Here is a 17,480-nt window from a genome sequence, read left to right on the forward strand (position 1 = left end):
CCCAACCTCCTTCCTCACGAGGGATCCAGGGCTGGTACTCAGCAGGCTCCACCACGGATTGGTCGGACTAATGAATGAAAGGGTGAAACTGTGCTCCTCGGACTCGCTGTAGACTGAAAAGGGTTGGGTAGCCCTTCTCATCAGTTTACAGATGAGAAACACTGCGCATCCGGAGGCCCAGGGACTCACCTACCGCCCCACAGGAAAAGGGGCTATGGGACCAGGAGAGAGAGGCTCTGCTCTCTGTGCCGGAGGCTAGCGCGTCAGCTGGACGTGCTTGACTTCCATTAGACACCTCAGATCAAGAACAGAAAACAGATATCCTGAAAAAAAAATCTTAGGGCCAACAGGGGAAATAATACTAAATTCATTAATTAATTTCAATTCTAACTAAAAACTTAAAGTTCTACTGATGCACAGTAGAGGGCAGCATCTTGCATCTTTAAAAATTTTTTTTTGTTGTTTTTTTCTTTCTTTCTAAGCTGTGCCACAGAGCCTGTGGGAACCCTAGTTCCCCAACCAGGGATGGAACCCATGCCCCCTGCACTGGAAGCGCAGAGTCGCAGCCACTGGACCACCAGGGTAGTCCGTTGCATCACTTTTGAGGGCAGTAATAGCAGCAGTCAGTCCCCTCCTTGGTGGGTCTATAGAGACTGCGCCCTAAGCCAGGGCTTGATTTTTATTATTTCATTTACGCCTCATGACCACTCAGTTCTGCAGATTAAAACAGCCTAGCAGAAAGGATCAAATTTAGAAGCCTGAGGCCGCCAGCCTTCCTCTCGCCAGAGTGGACGTGCACAGAGGTTCCATGTGACTGCCTTGCCTTGTCACTGAAGATGACCCCCAGGGAAGCCTTGATTTCTAGAAGCATCTGAATTAGGGTCCTGCCATGGTGAGAAGGGGCAGTAGGGACAGAGGCATCCCTGGGCCTTAAGAATGAGCCGGCAGCACCTCCAGGGACCTCCCTTACTGGCTCCCTGACTTCTGCTGAGCCAGGCCAGCGGAGGGCACACTAACGACAGCCCACACCTGCCAGTGCCCAAGGTGCCTCTTTCTAGGCCCCGTCTTTCAATGGCAAGTATTTATTGAGCACCTATTGTGCCTGCAATGCAGGAGACCCGGGGTCGATTCCTGAGTCGGGAAGATCCCCTGGAGAAGGAAATGGCAATCCACTCCAGCACTCTTGCCTGGAAAATCCCATGGATGGAGGAGCCTGATAGGCTACAGTTCATGGGGTCGCAAAGAGTCGGACACGACTGAGCAACTTCACTTCACTTTCCTTTATTGTGCACCAGCAACATGCTCCAAATACCAGTCCCCAAGCCCCACATGCCTTTGCCTCTGCACCATCCATACCAGCCACCCTCCTGCTCCTGACTCCTCGGGGTTTCTGCTTAGCTTCCACAAGCCCTCGGCTCATGGCCTAGTCTGTCTCCTCTCTTCCCCAGCCCAAAAGGAACTGTCCTGTTCCTAGGACTTGAGGGTATATCAGGGTGTCTGTGCCACACACGAGAGGGTAACTATTCTCTCTCCCCGGGTGACAGCACATTGGAATTTTCACAGATTTAGACCGTGGTAGGAATTAAATCTATTTGCAGGGCAGGAATAGAGATGCAGATGTACAGAATAGACAGGTGGACACAGAGGACAGGGAAGGGAGGGCAGGATGGACTAAGAGAATAGGACTGACATATATACATGACCATGTGTAAAACAGATAGCTAGTGGGAAGCTGCCGTACAGCACAGGGAGCTCAGCTCGGTGCTCTGTGATGACCTAGACGGGTGGGAAGAGGGAGGGGTGGGAGGGAGGTCCAAGAGGGAGGGGATATATGTATACATATAGCTGATTCACTTCATCGTAGAGCAGAAACTAACACAACATTGTAAAGCAATTATACTCCAATAAAAAACAATAATAAAGAATACTATAGGCTTTTAGAAGAGTAACTCCGGGAGCAGGTGGATGTTATGGCTTTAAATCACACCATAAGGCAGAGTCTTGTACCGGGATCGCCTTGGCCCTGGGCGTTGATTCTGTAAGCAACACAGTCCTGAAGCCATCTGGCACAGGAGTCTCTGCTGACCAAGCCTGCACTTGTTCATAAACACAAGCTAGAGACCACAGACACAAAGAACATCACAGCCACCAATGTTTATTATGTGCTTCACATGTGCTGACTCCTGTGAAACTCACATGACTCAGTGACAGATCTGCTCATTATCCCCACTGTTCAGATGAGAAAACTGAGACCAGGTATTTTATTTACTCAGGATCGAGAAGCTAGAAAATGGAGGGGCTGAGATTCAAACAAGAGCCTGGGCTCCTAACCTTACTCTTGCTCACTCATGTTTCCCTCAAACACCAATCCAACATCCAATGTGAATCCCATCTCTCTTTCTCTCTCTTTCTCTCTCTCTCACACACACATAGCCCTTCTACTGAAGGTAGACATCCCCAAATACCTCCTGGTTCATGCTGTCAGCTGGAGAGAATGAATCGAAGTTAGTTTCAAGCTGGGGAAAGGAGGCTCAGGAGTTGACCATGGCTTTGGATCACTGCGTTTGACTCGTGTGTGAGCCTATAGGTGTGTTCCTATAGTGATGCAGACAAGACCATGGGATTTTCTTGTGACGCCTGGATTTGACTTTCCCTCATACTCTCTTAGAAAAACACATTGATTTTTTTGTGGTTCCTACAATACTTACTATATATATCCACATCTGTTAAGGTCAACACCCGGAAGGTTCCTTGCATGCTGAGGACACTTGTTTACTTGAAGGGCCTCCAAGGAGCATAAGCTCCAGAATGGGGACCTCTATCATACTCAGATTCAATCTTCATGCTGGCTAGCATACAGGAGGCACTCAATAAATGAATCCTTGAGAGAGGAGAGGGTGGACTCAGGAAAGAAGGGGTCTCTTCTGAATTTCTGGACTGGCCACCCCTCTACCTGAAGGCTCCCTCGCTGGGCTTCCCTGGATGCCTGTCTTCCATCAAAGAACAAGGACAGGTGTGACACTGCAGAGCCAGAGCCAAAAGCCACGACAGGTCCAGTAACACGGGAGGAAGACAATGCGGCAACTACAGAAAAGGCCAGCGCAGCTTGGATGGTCAGCTTCCCCGAGATCTTGAGTAAGATGCAGGCCATTCGCGGAAATACAGTAAAGTCATCCTCTCCAACACAGCAAGTTGATGAGAGCCTCACGGTTGCAGGTTTGTGAAGAAAAACTCACCTGACTGGATAAGGTTTGATCAACCTTTAAAATATCCTAGGGACTTCCCTGGCAGTCCAGTGGTTAAGACTCTACACTTATCCAGTGCAGGGGGCACGGGTTTTATCCCTGGTTGGAGAACTAAGATCCCACATGCTGTGCAGCACAGCCAAAAGAAAGAAAGAAAAACCAATATAAATACCTTTTCTGTTTCACTGTGTGAGAAGGAGGAGGGGGTGTAGTTAACGAGTTGTACTGAGGATGAGGGAGGAGGGGACTTATTTTTATGAACAGTTTATCAGTATGAGTAAACAGCCTACATTCGGAATCATCCAAGTCTCAGATTATAGGTTAATGTCCTTGGCTAAAGAATAAAATGTGGAAAAGAAAGGGTAATTACATGCATTCAATCTTGTTCTCCTCATCCTTGCCTTTGATCTTTCTGACCTTGGCCACCTGATGTGAAGGGCTAGCTCATTGGAAAAGACCCTGATGCTGGGAAAGATTGAAGGCAGGAGAAGAAGGGGGTGACTGAGGATGAGATGGTTGGATAGCAATACCGACTCAATGGACATGAGTTTGAGCAAATTCCAGGAGATAGTGGAGGACAAAGGAGCCTGGTGTGCTACAGTCCATGGGGTCACAAAGAATTGAATACGACTTAGCAGCTGAACAACAACAACAGTAGCTCCTAATTGGCTAGATTCGCTGATGTGTCTTGCCCTGTGGATTCACTGTTACTGCCTAGTCTCCTGATTGTTTGGGGCTGGGTGGGGGCGCGGGGGGGCAGTGATCACAGCACACACCCCAGCTGTCACATTGTCTGATTCTTTGGATAACATTTGGCTCCTTGTTAGATTTTAAGCTCCCAAACAACAGAGACTGAACACGATTTTGTAGCCCGTCGCTGAGCATTGTGGTTAAAAACAAAGAACCTGGACGTGAAATGCATGCTTCCTTGGAACCCTGTTCGTTCCTAAGTACCCACTCCAGGCACATGGAGAAAGCTTGCTGTTTACTTGATATTAATCATGCCACCGCAAACTGCACAGCTCTTCAGGGTTCATGCTAGGAAGCAAATCTAAACTCACCCACAGCCTAACCTTCAGTATCTCAGGAAGTTCTTTGGAAATAAACAATGTCATTCATCACCTGGCAATGCTACAAACTGTTGTGCATGGTGGGGCTGAGGGTTTACTTGCTATGCCCTCTTTGCCACACTCCACTCTCTTATCGCTGATATTCAGAAGAACCTGGGTTTTCAAACTGTCCAGTCTTTTTATTTTTTTCAAGAGACAGTGAAGCAAAGAGGAAGATCAAGGATAAATAAGATGCGCATTTCATTTAAAACTTTACTTGAACGGTTCCTTTCCACTGCTTTCTCTCCGAGAACATTTATGAGAGCATCTGTGTAGCAATAAAACCACTTAATTTAGTGTATTTCTTTTCTTAATTTGCTCCTATAGGCCTTATCTTCTCGGTATTCATGTGGTCTTTTATTTAATTTAATGCTTGTTATTATTTGTTTCATCCCATGCAATGTCTTATGGCTGAACAAGATTATAAATACCCTAGGGCTGGAACTGGCTTGTTGCAAAATATCTTGTAAATGTCTTCAGTAAGTACTTTTAGTTGATCGATCTAGGGGCTTATCTTTGAGAAACACTGAAATCACTGTGGAAGGAGAGAGAAATGGGGATAACCAGCTCATCAAATTAAAGCCAATTTATGAGTTTTAGCCAGAAAATTGCCTTTGCTTATTTGAGTTTACACCGTGAATTTTCTCCTTGTGAAAGTCCTAGGTTGAATTCCAGCTCTAAAGAGGCTACATATGAACCCGATTCTGGTTCACAGTTCACTGTGTAAGATTTTTGCCCAGTGGTTCAGTAGATGTTTTGATCATGGTGACCCCTCTTTGTTGGTACCTGACTGACATAGATGTGATGGTTTTCTGAACTCTTTTGAACACGTAAATGACCATGGAGAAATGACCAAGATGGTATGCATGTGATCACATCTCCCACTTCAACAGTGAAGTCAGGACAATTGGCACTGGTGTCTATTTTCTCCAGCATGAATTCTCTTCTAAGCCAGCGTCCATTCCAAGGCCTATTAGCCCTTTGGAAAGGGCCAGCATTTCTCCATTTCTTGGCTAACTCCTCTTCTAAGCTGAAATCTTTTGTTAAAAAATTTATTTACTTTTTTATTGAAGTATAGTTGTTGTGAAAAAATGTGTTAATTTCAGGTATACAGCAAAGTGATTCAGTTACATGTATACATTTATATATTAATAGTCTTTTTTTCCTATACTTTTCCATTATAGTTTACTACAACTTATTTAATATACCTCCCTGTGTACTACAGTAAATCTTTGTCGTTTCTCTGTTTTATATATAGTAGTATGCATCCGGTAATCCAATATCACAATTCATCCCTCCCCCCATTCCCCTTTGGTAACCAGATATGTTTTCCATGGCTGTTCATCTGTGCTAAGCTTTAGATTCCATATGGCAGTGATATCCCCTAATATTTGTTCTTCTCTAACTTCACTTAGGATGACAATCTCTAGGTCCATCCATGTTGCTGCAAATGGTAGGATTTCATTCTTTTTTATGGCTGAATCTGAGTTTAAATTTTAAGCCTTCATCCAGAAGAAGCAGAAAAAAAAAAAAATAAAAGGATTAGTAATAGAATGAAATCTCCACCTGGAAGCAAGGGAGAAGGTGAACAGAACTTTCACCATCATCCAAAAGAGAAGATGTGCCAAGAAGACTGCGACTGGTCAACCTAAAGCTCCCAAGGCCCTGCGTGCAGAGGGTACCAGTAATTCATTACCAAGCTACATGTCCCCAAGTTCCCAGTCTCCTTGATCTCAGCCAACAAAAACAAACATGGGAAAAACCAATACTATAGCCGCACTACCTTAAATTCCAACAGCAGAGGAAACATGTAAAGAGCAGAGTTGTTTTTAGGCTGAAGCCCGCAACTGGACCGCTTACAAGGAGCCCCAGCTTAGGTTTCTGGTTCATCATTGTGAGACAGGCTGGGACCTGGCACCTAGGACCCTTTGCTACAATGCCTATACCTGGAAAAACATCTCAACAAAATACAAACTATCGAGGACTAAAAATAACTGCATGCACAGTTGGGGCAAGTTATGAAGAATAAGATATAAAAAGACAAAAAAGCCCGATTAGCACTTCTGAAGAGCCGGGAGCAAAAACAGGGTTCAGTTCAGTTCAGTTCAGTCGCTCAGTCGTGTCCGACTCTTTGCGACCTCATGAATCACAGCATGCCAGGCCTCCCTGTCCATCACTGACTCCCGGAGTTCACTCAGATTCACGTCCATCGAGTCAGTGATGCCAGCCAGCCATCTCATCCTCTGTCATCCCCTTCTCCTCCTGCCCTCAATCCCTCCAAGCATCAAAGTCTTTTCCAGTGAGTCAACTCTTCGCATGAGGTGGCCAAAGTACTGGAGTTGCAGCTTCAGCATCATTCCTTCCAAAGAAATCCCAGGGCGGATCTCCTTCAGAACGGACTGGTTGGATCTCCTTGCAGTCCAAGGGACTCTCAAGAGTCTTCTCCAACACCACAGTTCAAAAGCATCGATTCTTCGGCGCTCAGCCTTCTTCACAGTCCAACTTACATCCATATATGACCACAGGAAAAACCATAGCCTTGACTAGACGGACCTTAGCCGGCAAAGTAATGTCTTTGCTTTTCAACATGCTATCTAGGTTGGTCATAACTTTTTTTCCAAGGAGTAAGCGTCTTTTAATTTCATGCCTGCAAAAACAGGGTACTGGGAACAAAAGCAGAGGACTGCACATGCCCCCTGCACTCAACAACAACAATGCAGTGGGCAAGCCACCCAAGCCACCCCTCTGGCTGGCTCCCGGGCCTGCCTCTGCACTAACCCCATATGACGAACCAGCTCACCACCTCAATTCAGGAAGCGACCAAGGGCAACTAACTGTTCTGATTCTTGCTGCCCCCTGCTGCAGCAGCGGCCCAAATAAAGCCTTCCTGAGTTTCTTGTCTGGCCTCTGATCAATTTCTATTGATTAAGGAGGCCAAGAACCCTGGGGGTCAACAAAGAATTGAAACATTCCTCACTGCCATTCTGGAGTCAATGCTTCCCTTTATTCCTTCCCTGGACCCTCTTTTCCTGTGACTCTACTTCAATTACAGGTCTGTGTGCTTAAAATAATTGGATTCTTGAGTTTCTTAAAAGTCACTTTTACCTTGCTGGTGAAAACACTGAAATCATTCCATTGTAATTTTTTACCACATACTCTATGTGCAAATAATTATGAAATGAGTATTATATAGTTCTGAAGATAATTTTGTGTGAAACACTTTTTCAAGATTTTTCTTTGCTTCCTATGACCTTTTAAATACTGGTGACTCAAGAACACCTATTAACTGTGAAAAATTAGTAAAAATCTACACAAATTAAACTAGGAAGCCCCCCCTTTATTTCTAACCCAAATTCCTTTCCCTCCCTCAGTAGTAACCACCACTGAGATGGTAAATAAATGTCCTGTCTTATTTGTAAGCATTTATATAGATGTGTACTGTTGCCTGGAAAATCCCATGGACAGAGGAGCCTGGTAGGCTGCAGTCCATGGGGTCCCTAAGAGTCAGACATGACTGAGCGACTTCCCTTTCACTTTTCACTTTCATGCATTGGAGAAGGAAATGGCAACCTACTCCAGTATTCTTACCTAGAGAATCCCAGGGATGGGGGAGCCTGGTGGGCTGCCGTCTATGGGGTCGCATAGGGTCGGACACGACTGAAGCAACTTAGCAGCAGCAGCATGGATAATAGACTTTTTTCATGTAAATGGGATTATATGACACGTATTGTTCTGTAATTTACTTTTTTATGTAACAGTATAGCTTCAAAGTCTTATTTCTGTATAAGTAAATAAAATATTAATAGCTTTCCTGGTGGCTCAGATGGTGAAGAATCTGCCGGCAATGTGGGATACCCGGGTTCGGTCCCTGGGTTGAGAAGATCCCCTGGAGGAAGGCATGGCAAGCCACTCCAGTATGCTTGCCTGGAGAATCCCCATGGACAGAGGAACCTGGTGGGTTATAGTCCATGGCGTCACTAACAGTCGGACACAACTGAGTGACTAAGCACACACACATTATTTTAAAAGACATGCATTATGGTACATAATAGGGAGTAGGGATGTATTATACTTAATCTAGCAAACTACTGCAATACAGTTGGGTTGTTTCCTAGAGAAGTTATGAGAAATGCTCCATTATCTTTGAACAACAATCTTTGTGCAGATAAATACTTCCGAAGAACTCCTAGAAATCTAACTGTGCGTTCAAAGGATATGTGCATTTTAAAAAGCTTGACTGAGGTATAACTCACACACCATAAAAGTTACCCATTTTAAGAGAGTATTAGTATATTTATATTTATAGTTACTAGTATAGGTGAAGAGTTGTATGACTGTCACAATGTTAAATAATTTCTATCACCCCATCCCCAAAATCTCATGTCCATTTGCAATCATTTCCCATTCCTACCACTGGAACCACTATTTTGCTTTCTGCCCCTATAGTTTTATATACTCTGAACATTGCATACAGATGTAAGTGTACACTATGTCATCTTTTCTGTCAGCCACCTTTCACTTAGCAGAATGTTTCTGAGGTTTGTTCATGTTGAAGCAGAGAAGGCAATGGTAACCCACTCCAGTACTCTTGCCTGGAAAATCCCATGGATGGAGGAGCCTGGTAGGCTGCAGTCCATGGGGTTGCTGAGAGTCAGACACAACTGAGCGAATTCACTTTCACTTTTCACTTTCATGCACTGGAGAAGGAAATGGCAACCCACTCCAGTGCTCTTGCCTGGAGAATCCAGGGGACGGGGGAGCCTGGTGGGCTGCCGTCTATGGGGTCGCACAGAGTAGGACACGACTGAAGCGACTTAGCAGCAGCATGTTGAAGCAGGTATAAGTACTTTGTTCCTTTTCGTGGCTGAATAATATTTCATCACATAGATATACTACCTTTGCTTATCCATTCACCAGCTGATAGACACCTGGATTTGCTGGTCCACCCTGGAAATCATAGCACAAGAAGAGTGATCCTCAGCAGTGGTCACACACAATAACCAAGCAGAAAAGCAGCCATAAGCATAGAAACAACAAATTTAGAAGGACCCAGTAGTACATCCAAGACAATACCTAGGCAAATTTCTCAGAGGAAGCACCACTTGATGACTTTAGGTAGACAAAAATCTCAATATGATTCTACTAATTATACAAGATATTGGTAAGGCATACCAGACTCTGGCATTACCATCTTTCTGGGAGAGTGGCAAGATGTTCCAAAACACCTCCAATTAATAATCAGACTGCATTTTTTCATGAGAAGAAAAAAAAGGAGAAATTATAATTGTGAGACTGTGAAGCTATAAAGATTTTATTTACCCTAAGACCTTGGAATAAAACACTTCATTTTTCATTGTATCAGTAAATGTAAGCCTGGTAGTAGTATTCTAATCCTTTTTTTTTTTTAGCTGTACTATAACATTTTAAATCTTATCAAACATATTCACACATTATCGACCAGGGGAGTTTTACAGAAGCTAAAGCCTGAGGTGTTAATATGTCTCCAGTCAATACTGTGTTAACTGACCTCTGTCTTCTTTCAAATCTATGACTATACTGTAAGAACCACACAATGGTCTAATGAAATGGACCAACGGCCTCAAAACTGTCACCTTGGAAAACTGCCTAGTTATTCCAAGGATGTGGTTATTCCTCAAATTATTTTTGTAGCCCTTCTGCATTGGCCTTTGGAGCTCATGGTATATTACTAGACACAGAAAATCTTCACTGCCCAGAGTAGATATAATTTTTTAAAACAGTCCAAAGATATTGGAGTTGGGTGAATGAGCTGAGTAGTAACTTGGTAGTAATGAAAAATAAGGGCATAATTATAAAGAAATTTGACTTTCCAAGGCTATTACAACCAATAGTATAATGTAATCATGTGTACAGCTTCCCAAAGTGACTTGAGGATGAAATTAATTTAGCTGAAAAAGCAAAATAATTCCATGGTCATACTTATGCCATACGTGCTCACAAGCACTAAAACGTGGCCCTTCCAAAAATATATATCCCACTGTTCTACCAAGCTACTTAAAATGCAGAATACTCTGATCTGAAGAACTAACAGCTGCTGCTAAAATACCACATATTCTAAGTGTAACATAATATCTTAGCATGAATTTGCTTGACAGAATAAACTGCCAGCCTTAAATGACATAAGGCAAGAGGACATAACTGATTTGGAGGGGGAAGACCATCAGAGGGAAACCCCAGAACCACCTTCTAATCCTTGAATTGAACACAGCAACCCCCTCACATCAGTTCCAGATATCCACCTTAAACAGATCAGACAAACACAGCTGTATGGTCCAAGCATGTGGTGATTTTTATTAAGAATAACTTTGGTTCTAAGAATTCCACCCTCAATTCTGTAATACTTTCCATTAAAAACAATTATACAAGAGCAAATACAAAAAATATTAAATTATGAAAACAAATCCATTAAGGCTCCCTTTATATATATTATATACACTCAGACAAGTGAACATTTTTCAGAGTAGAAGAATAAAGTCAACTGTGGTAGCTTAGAAAGCAACACTACCTTCCTACTTGGAGATTAGAAAACAATGAGCTATTTTAAGAAAACCTTAGAGTGGAAAAATGGAGCCATTTTTGTCAAAAAGTGGCTCAAAGCCCAAAACTGCTCAGATGTCCGTGAGTCCTAGAGGTTTGGACTCTAGAGTATTGAAGTGTGGGGCAGCAGGGAGGGAGAGAATGATGCCTTTTTAAACTCAAGCTTATGAGCAGAACTGACCTGGCAACTTCAAAGAGCTTTTCTATCTGTACATTCCACTGTTTAGCGAGGAAACATCACTTGACACTATTTACAAGTCTTCTTTCAGCCAGACCTCGGACTACCAACCACTACTAATTGTGCAGATTTGTGAGTGAGATTGAGAGGGAAATGCTTTTGGGGAATTTAGCTTTTCCCAGTGAAGCATGAATTCTAGGTAAGTTCTAGGAACAGAATTGGTCCTTCTAAAGAAGCCTGTCTGGGCCCTTGAAAATTTTATCAAGTGGCAGAATTTTGCTTCAAGGATACAGGATCTAAAGATCTTGCATATCCAGCTGGATTAAAGGCTATGAGCTAGTCTTGAATCTTCATTTTATAAATCGCATCACTATTTCGCATACACAGAGAAAGAACTCTAGTCAATGTGCAATCAGAAATGTACTTTCAAGATGCTTAGTTAACACACTTTCTTCTCGCAAAAAGAAGAAGGATGGGAAAAAATAGTTATCCTTCCATCCTTCCAAAGCAAATTACTATACAGCAACATTTTATCCTAAGCTCCTCGTATTTTATTCATATAATACTTGCTGATGAAAGAAATAATCTGTTTCAGGTGTAGTCCACGTGTTCTCTGACTAGCAGTATATTATCTATGCATTTACTTTTGTCTTGCTCACATTAGGGACGAATAGAAGCCTCATGGCCCACCATGAAAACTGCAGAATTCCCAGAGAAAGCTAATTTCTACTAGGCTGATTAAGGATTCAAAAGCTTAGGATCCAGCTTTCTTTGATTCTTGAATTATAAGAAGAGCCTTCAACGCCGAAATTACTGGATGAATCGTTTCTACAGAGAACATACTGGATCCACACAGATTCTTCTAAACCACCCCAGATAGAAATGTTTCCCCTGCCCATGCTGGTGACAGAGAATGCATTCTGCATTAAGAATCTGCTGTAAAGTTGGTAACTCGGGGTTCATGTGGAGGATAGTATGCCAGTTGGAGAGCACAGACTGAGTGTGCCCCATTCCCTCAGCTGTTCCGGAGAGATCAACAGTGGTCACAACATCATCCTTACCAAGAGTACCACCATCACAAAGGTAGGGATGAGACAGTCTTCCTTCACAAGGGAAAAGGGCAAAGAGCTGGTGATCATTAGAGAATTTCAAAGCTTGCATTCAAATAATATTCAAAATGCATAAATGCTATAATTCTTCCAGAGACCAGTTCATATTCGTTTCACATCAAAAAGCCCAAAGAACTCTTCCTTCCCAAGCTTCCGGTGGGAGCTTTCCCCATGCTGTTCTCAGAAGAAAGCAAAAGGCTTGAACCCACTCCTTCGACACTGAAGTTGGGTGATTTGGACTAGTTTTTATTCCTCAAAGGGCTGGGAGATTATTTCACATAAAAGGACTAAATGAGTAAGAAATTAAAAACAAAAATGAAACAAAAGCCCTAACAGTTATCAAAGCAATACACAGATTTGTAGGACATACCTTCCCTGAAATAGAAGGTCACTGTGACGCCTCAGAAAACCAGCAGGAATGAAAATAAGATCAAGATGGACATTTACAGAGTTTTGTTTCTAAATTTTTGTTTCTGTATTTTTACACCTCCTCATCCTATTTCTGAATCTAAATGTCAACAAAGGTAAGAGCTGTGCTCAATATGAATATTAACATTCTCCAGTGTGAAGCCTAAAGTGGGTGAAAGGGTAAATGAGACAAGAAAACGGAATTTACAAACGGTGGATGTAACAGATTCAACGAGTTTCTGTGCAGTCTAAATTACTGGATAGATAAGAAAGGAAGAATGAAAGGTGTTTTCTTTAGGTTTTAAAAGAGAAAAGGCTCTGTGCCCCACTAAACTTGGCCTGGAAGAAAAACCAAGAAGTGCAACTCTCAAGAATTTATTCCAGTGTCCTCTTCGTTTCTTGTTGTTGTCTTTTAAGTCTTTGAACACAGGTCCACTATCCCACCTTAAGTGCTGGTCAACATCCTTTGTTTGGCGAATAGGAACTGCAACAGTCACAGGTGACTCACCCACCCGGATGAGAGAAAAACCAAAATCAAACCCTTTTGAAAGTAACAGATCCCTGCTGGCTGGGATTCGCTCCAGGGGCTTTGGCCCTGAGCTTAAGCGCTGGGGAGGCCCCGGCACAGGCCTTCTGTGTGCTGGGCTGGGTGCGTGGTCTCTGCAGCCTGGACCTACGACTCCTGGGCTTGCGCCACTTCCTGGCCTGTTCTTCTGAGATTGCCTTTAACCTTCACAAACTCTGGGGCATTTTCTTGCTCTTCTTGCAATTTCTGTTTCTCAAGTTCAAGCTAAACAGAATTCAGAAATAGGAGAATTATTTACAAAGTATTCACAAAGGGAGAGGCTTTCCAAAACACTGTTTTCTCTTCGCAAAGGCCCTAATGACTTCGATTCCCAACAGAAGAAAAGTTTCTCCTGTCTCCACTTTGAATATATTTATATTTTCAGATATGCGGTAGGATCTAGGTCCTGGAGTAAGAACTCTGTACAGAAGCAGCAGCCCACTGGTTGTTGCTGAAACCCTGGGGGGTGACGAGAACATGAAGATCAAGGCTAAGGATGAAAACAAGAGCTGAGGGAAACACACACATGCTCTCCAGCTGTGAGTGAAGCTGAACTTCACTCATGTGCTTGAGCTCCAGCACGGGGCTGTGAATTCAGCGGTAGCCCCTGGCTTTGGCTGTGCCTCCCTGATCTCTTCTAGACCCTCAACAGAATCCTTCTCTTGATCTTGAATGTCTTTTAGTCCACCTGCAGACATCTGTCTCAGCTTTTCCTTTCACTGTACATAAACACTTACATCCGATGTGTCTGGGAAATTCTGGACAAGGGAAGTCAGGGAAAGACAAGTACTGTATGATCTCTCTTATATGTGGAATCGAAAAACAGAGGGTAAAATGGGGACTAGCAGGGACTTAGGCTAGAGGAATAGGAAAGCTGCATTTAAGGGTACACACTTGCAACTTTCAGAAAACTAAGATCATGGCATCTGGTTCCATCACTTCGTGGGAAATAGATGGGGAAACAATGGAAACAGTGACAGACTTTATTTTGGGGGGCTCCAAAATCACTGCGGATGGTGATTGCAGCCATGAAATTAAAAGACACTTGCTCTTTGGAAGGAAAGTTATGACCAACCTAGACAGCATATTAAAAAGCAGAGACACTACTTTGCCAACAAAGGTCCATCTAGTCAAGGCTATGGTTTTTCTAGTGGTTGTGTATGGATGTGAGAGTTGGACTGTGAAGAAAGCTGAGTGCCAAAGAATTGATGCTTTTGAACTGTGGTGTTGGAGAATGGTGTTGGAGAAGACTCTTGAGAGTCCCTTGGACTGTAAGGAGATCCAACCAGTCCATCCTAAAGGAGATCAGTCCTGGGTGTTCATTGGAGGGACTGATGTTGAAGCTGAAACTCCAATACTTTGGCCACCTCATGTGGAGAGCTGACTCATTGGAAAAGATCCTGATGCTGGGAAAGATTGAGGGCAGGAGGAAAGAGAAGGGGACGACAGAGAATGAGATGGTTGGATGGCATCACCGACACAATGGACATGGGTTTGGGTGGACTCTGGGAGTTGGTGATGGACAGGGAGGCCTGGCGTGCTGTGATTCATGGGGTCGCAAAGAGTCAGACATGACTGAGCGAGCGACTGAATTGAACTGAACTCGCAAGTAGAAGATAAGTCCTGGAGACCTAACACATAGTCCAGGGATTACAGGGAGCAAAGTGATTATAAACATGAACATGAAGAAACTAGAACGCTCCCCACCACTAGCTGCTGCTGCTGCTGCTAAATCACTTCAGTTGTGTCTGACTCTGTGCGACCCCATAGACAGCACCCCACCAGGCTCCCCCGTCCCTGGGATTCTCCAGGCAAGAACACTGGAGTGGGTTGCCATTTCCTTCTCCAGTGCATGAAAGTGAAAAGTGAAAGTGAAGTCGCTTAGTCGTGTCCGACTCTTAGCGACCCATGGACTGCAGCCTACCAGGCTCCTCCGTCCATGGGACCTTCCAGGCAAGAGTACTGGAGTGGGTTGCCATTGCCTTCTCCACCCCACCCCTAGAAGAAAGGGTAATTATACGACAGAGGTGTGCGCTAACACTACAATGACAATTGTGATACAAATGTATCAAGTCAATGTATTTTCCCTCAAACAATATTTTAAGTCAAATATCTCAATAAAAACCCCCACCTTTATCCGCAATCACCCTTACCTGCTCCAACTTCTGCTGCCGTTTTAATAGTTCTATTTCCAGGTCAGATTTCTTCTTTTGTGCTTCTTCTTCCTTCTGCTTTATTACTTGATCTCGTTTTCTCTTTTCCATCACTTTCTGCAGTTCTGGTTTATTCTGAGGGGCAAGACCCCTGCAAAAAAAGCATTAACAAATCACTTTGCTGAACACCTCAAACTAATGCAATACTGGACCTCAAAAAAAAATTTTTCAGTTGAAAAAAGTAAAAAAAAATTAAATCGAAAAAATTTTAAAGCATTAACAAAATTTAAAAGTTGTAATCTAACAGACGCATCTTTCATGATCAGAAATTTAGGCATCAACCACAGAAGGGTCTAGTAACTTAGCATGACTGTGACGCCTACTACCAGCTAACAGTCAGCACTGAGGAGCCTCAGAAATTCACAAGCATGAGAGAAAAGGGCAAGAACATCTTTTTAAGCGTAAGCAAAACCTGCCGCTCAATAAAATCTCTACTGCATGCCAGATACTAGGCCATGCAAGGGAGGCTGGTGTCTGTGGTCTGTGGGGGAAGTTGAGGAATAGCTCACTCATTCAGAGTGCGTGATGGTCACCTATACTGGAGAGGAAGTTGCCTCCACCCAGAATTCCCGGGGAAGTTTCCCAAGATGGAGCCCCTGACCCCAAGTATTAAATGCAGCCTGGAGAGAAGCTAGAAGAAAGCTCAACAACAAAATGGCTTGGAAACCTCCTCCAACCCTCCCTGTTTCAGACTTGGGAGAGGATTCTCACACATCCCAAGGCACACCCAAGGCTCCATCACTGCTGGGGTCATGGCCACAGAAAACCCAGATCCCGACTCCCAGCCCAACGCTCTGGAACCATTTCAGACACACAGTTCAACTGCTGACGACGCTTGGAAGTCAGGCTTCAGGCAGCGATGGATCAGGCTGCCAGCTCTTCAAATGGGGCAAAACAAAACCCAAACTCAGGCCATTCCCCGGCAACTCTCATCTGAAAGGTTTGAGCCAGGTCAGGGGAAGGACATTCACGGACACTTTCGTAGAAGGGATTTCTATGCTAAAGTCAGCTGGGATTTGCCCAGTCTCCATTTCTTCAGACAGGGCTGTTGGCCAGGTTGCTCCTCATGGTTTCTCCAGTCTGGACTCCCCCTCGTGCCCCGACCCTCGTGCTAGCTTAGCTGCCCACCTCCTCTTCACTGTCCTCCCTCCCTTGAGCCAGTCTCCACTGCCCCCTAAAGTATCTCAACTCAGTATTCACACTGATGACAAAAACACAGCAAGTTACAGAACAGGAAGAGCGTTATCAAGGTCAGACAGCCAAGGGTGTAAGGGACAGAGCTATCACACTCGCGCCCACGAGCACACACACAGCCACAACAGGAACTCGTGCTTTTCTGGAAACCAGCTCTGCTGGATCAGCCCAGGACCAAGGAGGCCTATGTGCCTCCCAACACACCGGCCGGCCTCAATGATGATGCCCGGGAGTCTGTGCACCAGGCCCATCAATCTCCGTGGCTGTTCTCCAAACTACTCCAATCAGCTAAGGCGACTAATCAACTAGGAGTCCTCTGAATAACTTAAAGAATTTCCAAAACATGTTCTGGTTTTAAGAATCTCAACAACACCCTTGCTTCAATCTCTTTCAAGTTCACTCTATCATATTTTGCAAACTAATCACACTTGCAAACATCACACTTCCTCATCTATCGGAATTTTTAAAATTCTGGCATCTCTGCTCTCTACCTACGTTTTAAATAAATGATTTTTTCAAAGCTGCTTTTTATAAAGTAAAGATGAGTATAATTCATCACTGAATATAAAGGACATAGACCTCAAAATAACATGTATGTCTTCCCTTTCCCCATTTTCATTAGCAGAACCCTTGGTTTAAAAAAAAAAGAAAAGAAAATATTAAATTCAGCCATATTTCCAGTGAAATAAAAGAGGCTATTTTGTGATTTAATTAACAGTTTGTTTCCTAGTTGTTCACATTGTATGAGGAGGAGAGAAGTATAGACAGACTAGTCCAGAAACCAAATCTTTACTCAGTGCAATAAATAAGTTGCTTACAGTACTCTTCTCCTATAGACTTAGGTGTCACTGAGCACTGGAAAATCTGTTTGTAAATAATCTGA

The 17,480-nt window shown here is 43.6% G+C and overlaps 1 protein-coding gene across 9 annotated transcripts in view; it reads right to left on the reverse strand.

Annotated features, from left to right (window-relative positions):
• Positions 1-450: 450 nt before the first annotated feature.
• Positions 451-17,480, reverse strand: part of FAM107B (family with sequence similarity 107 member B) — an 83,303-nt gene continuing 66,273 nt past the window's right edge. For 8 of the 9 annotated variants that reach the window (XM_069547519.1, XM_069547520.1, XM_069547523.1 and 5 more), the window contains 2 exons: positions 15,344-15,494; positions 10,660-13,415 (listed from right to left, as the gene is read on the reverse strand). In XM_069547519.1, coding sequence (XP_069403620.1) covers positions 13,299-13,415; positions 15,344-15,494 — 268 coding nt within the window. In that variant the 3' untranslated portion in view covers positions 10,660-13,298. Of the gene's footprint in view, positions 1,173-10,659; positions 13,416-15,181; positions 15,495-17,480 lie in introns of those variants that run through there. The other variant, XR_011248121.1, reaches the window with a different exon arrangement.

Source organism: Ovis canadensis, chromosome 13 (assembly GCF_042477335.2).
Source record: "Ovis canadensis isolate MfBH-ARS-UI-01 breed Bighorn chromosome 13, ARS-UI_OviCan_v2, whole genome shotgun sequence".
In the NCBI taxonomy this organism is placed as follows: Eukaryota; Metazoa; Chordata; class Mammalia; order Artiodactyla; family Bovidae; genus Ovis; species Ovis canadensis.